The following is a 7,327-nucleotide window of genomic DNA, read 5'->3' on the forward strand; positions in this document are numbered from 1 at the left end:
TGATTTTGCAACAGAATATTGTAGAAAGAGAATGTATGTACTAAGCAGGAAGAATTGGCTTTGGGTTTGTCATGTTCTGGTTAAGTAAGTGACTTTGGAAGGATGGTTTTGCTATACTATTACTGATGCCTGTAAGAATGTGAGGATGTCTATAATGGTTGATCAGTTTTAATTAATAAGCCAGCTTATAGACACAAAAATCTTTACTTCTACACGTTTTCTGACTTTTTCTTTCTGATGTTATAGCTCTGCTGCGTCTGGTTCCTTTAGAAGAGACAGGGGAAGCCAAGGAAGCAATCCACACAGAACAATTCTCTTTGTGGAAGTTCTAATGGCCACTTAATTACATATGGTTAGCAAGAGCTTTGCTGAGACTTAACAAATGAGATTTCCCTGAATTTCCTTCTAGGTTAAAGAGTCATTTATATTTTTTTTTTAAAAAAAATTGTTGTAAAAGTGATGTACAGAGGGGTTGCAGTTACATAAGTCAGATATTGAGTAGATTTCTTGCTTGCTTGCCTTCCTTCCTTCCTTCCTTCCTTTCCTTCTTTCCTTCTTTCTTTCTTTTTTTTTTTTTTTGTCAGTTGTGGGGCTTGAACTCTGGGCCTGGGCGCTGTCCCTGAGCTCTTCAGCTCAAAGCAAGCATTCTACCACTTGAGCTACAGCACCATTTCTGGTTGTTTATTGGAGATAGGAGTCTCACGGACTTTCTTGCCCTGGCTGGCTTTGAACCTTAATCTTCTGATGTTAGCCTCCCAAGTAGCTAGGAATACCGGCATGAGCCACCAGTGCCTGGCTTGAATAGATTTCTTTTTGAGCAGTGTCACCTCTTCCCTCATTTTCTCCTCTCCCAACCCTCCCCACCCATGGTGTATAGTTCATTTTCAACATACTACCTAGTGAGTATCACTGCTGAATTAGCTTACCCTTTATCCCACCATTTCTGTGCTTCCATTTACCCTCCCCAAATCAGATAAACTCACATACAAGACAAAAAGTACAGAAATCAAAAACAGTGACAAAAGGAGAAAAACAGAAAGAAAAAAACCCACAAAAAGTAAAATAAAAAACTCATGTCTCCATGTCTTGGAGTTCATTTTGATAAATGTCATTTTCTAAGTATTTTTTAATACCTTGGAAACCTTAATAAGTAGCATTTACTTCCTAAAGTTGATGTCTTAATATCTGGTTATGATTTAAACATTAATTGCACACTACTATTTCCAACCTGAAATGTATAATGAATTGAGTTAAAGCTGACTGAACCATTCTTCCTGAATTAACAAAACTGACCAACGCAAACTTGAATACATGGAAACTCTAAAATGAGAATGGAGGTGATAATAATAGTAATAAAATCAGGAGTGAGTATATTTATTGAGTATTCACTATGCATTGCGTGCAGTTTTAGCACTTAAATCAAGTTATCTTAATGGCTACTATGTGCCAATATCTTCCAACGGTATGTGTGTTATTTCATCACATATAGAGATAACAGAGGCACAAAGTAAGCAACTTGCCAACATTACATACTATGTACATAAGAAACGGAAGCAGCTAGGCTAATTCAGTACCTTGACTATGCTCAATAGTGCTGCAGTGACATGGTTGTGCTGGTGGATTTACTGTAACCTTGTTTGTGCTCTACTGGATAAGTGTCCAGAAGTGTGATTACTGGGTCATAGGGTAGTTTTATATTTAGTTATTTCAGGAACCTGCATGTTGCTTTCCAGAGTGACTTAACACGTTTACATTCCCACCAACAGTGTAACAGAGTTCCCTTTTGGCTTAATCTACCTATATTTGTTGCTGCTGTTGTTGTTGCTGCTGCTGCTGCTTGATAGTGGCCATTCTAACTGGGGTGAGTTAGAATCTCAGTGCTTTGATTTGCACTTGGCCAGAGATTCTGAGCATTGTCGATTTTACTTCTTCTTCTGAGAAGTTGCTGTTTAAGTCATTATCCCATTTCTTAATTTTGGTGGGGTTTTTTTGTTTTGTTTTTTGGGGTCCGGTCATGGGGCCTGAACTCTGGGCCTGGGCACTGTCCCTCAGCTCTTCAGCCCAAGGCTAGCACTCTACTACTTGAGCCACAGCACCACTTCCATCTTTTTTCTTTTTTGCTTATGTGGTACTGAGGAATCGAACCCAGGGCCTCATGTATGCAAGGCAAGCGCTCTACCACTGAGCCACCTTGCCAGCCCTTGTGGTGGGTTTTTTTATGGATCCAGAAAATGTGGTATTTTACTCGTGGAATTTTACTCATCTGTTAAAAAGAATGATTCATAAGGAAATGGAAAGACCTGGAAAAATTACATTAAGGAAGCCAGACCCAGAGAAGGTAGTTTGGTTTCCCTCATTTGTTCTAGATAGAATCTATCTATAATTCTACAAGTAAGCACAGTGAGCGGTACACAAGTGATTACAAACGAATGAACTAAGCAATAGTACACTCTATGGAGAGCTCAAATGGTATAATATAATCTTTCAGAAAGACTAGCTCAAAGCCCAACAAAATCAGCACCAGGAAATGGATTCAGCCAAGAGAGTGGTCCAGCCAAGAGAAGAGGGGTAGACAAATAAAACAGGGAAGGGGACAAATGCAGTCAAGAATTCATTGTATATAACACAAAATTGAGAAAAGTAAGGGAAAAAGCAGTTGAGAATGTTGATCCATGGCATTATATTCATAAACTGCATTGTTAAATGCACCTCCTTTTTACAACTACTTGAAGATAATAAAAAAAATTGGAAAAAAAATGGAAGTAGAACATGAAGCTAGGCAAACGTGTTATAGAAATTTCATTTTTATTTATTATCTTTTGCTTCTGGGGATTTTAAATAGTTTTTTATTGTTATAACAAGGCTGATGTACAGAAGGGTTACAGTTATGTAAGTTAGGAAAAGAATACATTTCTTTTTGGACAATGTCATCCCCTTCCTTTTTTCTATCCCAGTTTTTCCCTCCTGTCCTTACGCACAAGTGGCATGGTTCATTTTCAACATAGTGCCTGGTGAATACCACAGTTACATTTGTTCATTGTCTTTTGCTTTTAAACCCTCTACTTACTTTTGTTTTATGTTGTGATCCAGGAGCTTGCCACTGTCAAAGAATATAACATGCTGTCCTCCCGCCAGCCACTATGTCTGGAGCCAACAGCTCCAGCCTGACCCCAGCATTCTTTATCTTAAATGGTATTCCAGGGCTTGAAACTGCACACATCTGGATCTCCCTCCCATTCCTCCTCATGTACATCATTGCTGTTGTGGGAAACTGTGGGCTCATCTACCTCATCGGCCACGAGGAAACACTGCACAAGCCCATGTACTACTTCCTGGCCCTGCTGTCCTTCACTGATGTCACCTTGTGTACCACCACTGTGCCCAACATGTTGTGCATATTCTGGTTCAACCTCAAGGAGATTAACTTCAATGCCTGCCTGGCACAGATGTTCTTTGTGCATATGTTGACTGGAATGGAGTCCGGGGTACTCATGCTGATGGCCCTGGACCGGTACGTGGCCATCTGCTACCCCCTGCGGTATGCCACCATCCTCACCAACCCTGTGATTGCCAAGGCAGGTTTTGCCACTTTCTTGAGGAGTGTCATACTCATCATCCCATTCACTTTCCTCACCAAGCGCCTGCCCTATTGCCGGGGAAACGTTATCCCCCATACCTACTGTGACCATATGTCTGTGGCCAAGGTATCCTGTGGCAATGTTAAGGTCAATGCTATCTATGGTCTGATGGCTGCACTCCTGATTGGTGCCTTTGACATCTGCTGTATCTCAGTGTCCTACACTATGATCTTACGAGCTGTGGTGAGCTTGTCTTCATCAGACGCTCAGCACAAAGCCTTCAGCACCTGTACATCTCATATCTGTGCTATTGTGATCACTTATGTACCTGCTTTTTTCACTTTTTTTGCTCACCGTTTTGGGGGGCAGAGCATTCCCCACCACATACACATTATTGTGGCCAACCTTTACCTGCTACTGCCTCCTACCATGAACCCAATTGTGTATGGGGTCAAGACCAAGCAGATTCGGGAAGGTGTCATCAAATTTTTATTTGGAGACAAAGTTGGCATTTCCTAAGACAAATGAATAATGAAACTCACACATTGTTTGAGATGAGAATAGTGGAAAATGAAGGCATAAATGATATGAATGGAAATGGTATTAAATCATCCTGATGTGCAGATTTTCTGAAATCGATGCAAATGTAGATATGTAGATGTTCTTTGTGAGGATACATCTGAAAATAAAGAATGCAGGATTTTTTTAAAATATTTTTTTCTTTTAGAGCTTATATTTTCATAATGTTTAATCAGGAATAAACCTAGTGAGAGGAAAAAGGCAATAAATGTGGAAAGTAGGCTTGGTGTTCAGTTGTATATTTTGTATAAAGAGAAGAGACTATAGTAGAAAGAAGAATCATTTCCTTCCCATTAATGACAAAGTCTAGTGAGATAGATCATACCATTACCATGGAATACCTGTGCCCAGATTGTTTTAATTTTTTTCAAAACAAGTTAGAGTTAGGTACTTTTGAAATCTCCCTATTTTAATTTTTATTTCTTTACTCTTTAAATCTAAAATTCATCACAGAATGTATGAAAGTTCTATTCTATTGTATTATTTAACCTCAGCTTGAGATTTCTGTGGTAACTGGGTCTCTAAAAGGTATTTGTCATGTTATGATTAAACAGGTAAAAGCACTAAGTGACCAGTATATTTAATATTTCATTCATTTCCCAACATAGGGACACAAGCGGTTTTATCTTTCTTCCTGTTGTTTTTAATGTATTTATAATGTACCATGTGATTTTTTTGTTTCTTTTATATGTTCTTCACCATGTTTTTTCAAAATAAGTTTTTTATTGTGAAAATACTGTACAGAAGGGTTACAATCACATGTGCAAGATAATGAGTACATTTCTCATCAAGCATTGTTGGCTCCTCCTTTGTTTTTCCCCTACCATCCCTTCCCTCACATCTCCACAACTACATTCTCCCCCCTCTGTTTAAATTGTAAAGTTCATTTTCAACATAATGTCTTGTACATCTCATTATTGCAATGGGTCCACCCATATCCCTATTTAAACAATTTGTTTTTTCCCTTCTGCTCCCCAAATTATACCAACATCAAATACAGAGAAAACAGGTTTTCACTGTATTTGATTCTGGTACACTGCATCTTGTAAATACATTTTTCTGATTTGGGAAGGAGAAAGGAATTAACAAAATGTTGAAATAAGGATATAGGATGACCCATTGTAACAACGAGCTGTACAAGACACTATGTTGAAAATGAGCTTTACAACTTCGAGGGGGTGGGGAGGTGGGGAAGGAAGGGATGGTAGGGGAAAAACAAAGGAGGTGGTAACAATGCTTCATAGGAAATGTACTTATTACCTTACTCATGTAAGGTAATATATATATATATATACATATATTTCATTCATTTGATCACTCATTCACTCATTTTCTTTAGATCCTTACTTGGTTGATAGCATAAGTTATACTTTGGTTTAAGAATAGTGAGATAGACTCCTGAGAATGTATATACTGGCAAGAAGACATGTAGTGGAACATACATGAAAGAATGAGGGGGAGGTAATTTTAAAATGAACACAACATATAAGAAGTAGGTTTGTAGAAAAAAACAGAGAAAATATCCCACAAGTTTGGATTTGGCTAGTCCCAAGGTTTAAATTCTGTCTTTTAATTTCTAGGCTTTGCTAGACGAGAAACTCTCTGTCAATCTGTACATTATTTTCAAGTGTGGCAACACAAATTTATGACAGGTATCTATCCTGCCAATTAAATATCCTAGTGACAAAACAAAAGTTGATAACATTGTTTCTGGTGCGTACAAACCATTTAATAAATTGTGCTATTTTATGAGCTACTAGCTTCAAATCTGATTCTTTTGTAGTCTTCATTTTTCTTACTATCCTCTGTATGTCTAGCTCCAGATCACTTATTGAGACATTAAATGATGACCAAAAATCTGTATTGGATTCCTGGTCTAGTAGAGGATATAAAACAAAATGGAATGATTAATATAAAATGATACTATGATAATTACACAGCAAAGATGAGTACAAATTTCATGAAATCTGTAGAAGTTTGTAAATGCCTTTCAGACTTAGTGAATAAAGATTTTAAGGGGATAGTAGAGTATGAGGTGAATCTTGTATGTGAGAATTCAGAAGGATTGTATAGGACTTATTCAGGGACAATTTAAATATAGGCAAAACAGATACAAAAATGAAGACTATCACATCTGCACTTACAAATGTTTTAGAGAAGAGAAACAAAAGCTTGTCAGGAAACGCCTTGTCTGGGACTTCATGTATACCTAAGTGCTCTCCACCTGTGAGGATCACCAAGGCTTTCCAATAACTTTTTATCCTTGAGATGCTTTTGTCCATTGGTCACGATCAGATCTATACCAAATCCTCAGACCTATACCAAATCATCAGCTGCAATTTTGTCTTATTCTCTCCTTGGTTTTTTTCCTCTTAAATTTCTCCTCTGTAAAAATTCTGTAAATATTCCATTTATTTCAGTTTCTACACTTCAGCAGTACATCACTTTAGGTTCCTTTCAAAACTCAGAACTGCATAGAACAGAGATTCCCGTGTCTTACATTGCAATTGTTTTCTTCAAAAGGATGATTGTTCTCACCAAGTGGATTCAAGAGCACAAAATATTTTCCATCAGAAAAAATGACATTGCCCCATTTGTTAGGAAATGGAAAGACTTGGGAAAACTTATACTAAGTGAAGTAAGCCAGGCCCAAAGAAACATAGGTCCCATGGTTTCCCTTATTTGCAATAACTGGTATATATCTAGGACAAGCAGAAAAGCTCAAAAGCTATGTACATGTGACCTTATAGGATGATGCTAAGTGAAATGAACCTCAAGACAGGGACACGGTGGTTTTATCCTTCTTGCTATTTTTTAAAATGTATTTATGATGTACCATGCGATTTTTTTGTTCTTCCCCCAGGTTTTCACTGTATTTGATTCCGGTGCCCTGCATCTTGTATATTGTTGAGGAGGGGAAGGGAAAAAACAAAATGCTTCAATAGGGATACAAGTTGACCCATTGAGATGTACAAGACACTATGTTGAAAATGAACTTTACAACTTCGGGGCTGTGGGGTGGAGTTGGGGAGGTGGGGAGAGAAGGGATGGTAGGAGAAAAACAAAGGAGGAGGTAACAGTGCTCGATAGGAAATATGCTCATTACTCTACTCATGTAACAGTAACCCCTCTGTACAGTATTTTTACAATAAAAATATACATGGAAAAAA

General features: G+C 37.8%; 1 protein-coding gene across 1 annotated transcript; it reads left to right on the plus strand.

Annotated features, from left to right (window-relative positions):
- The first annotated feature begins 3,140 nt into the window (after positions 1–3,140).
- On the plus strand, positions 3,141–4,097 carry LOC122116022 (olfactory receptor 52N2). Its single transcript, XM_042689663.1, has one exon. It carries the CDS (start codon positions 3,141–3,143, stop codon positions 4,095–4,097), a length of 957 nt encoding a protein of 318 aa, XP_042545597.1.
- Positions 4,098–7,327: the final 3,230 nt, after the last annotated feature.

This window comes from Dipodomys spectabilis, unplaced genomic scaffold (assembly GCF_019054845.1).
Source record: "Dipodomys spectabilis isolate Male_0828 unplaced genomic scaffold, ASM1905484v1 ptg000003l, whole genome shotgun sequence".
NCBI classification, from domain to species: domain Eukaryota; kingdom Metazoa; phylum Chordata; class Mammalia; order Rodentia; family Heteromyidae; genus Dipodomys; species Dipodomys spectabilis.

Coding starts and splice junctions, on each gene's coding strand:
- LOC122116022 (XM_042689663.1), top strand. CDS start 3,141: ATGTCTGGAGCCAACAGCTCCAGCCTGACCCCAGCATTCTTTATCTTA.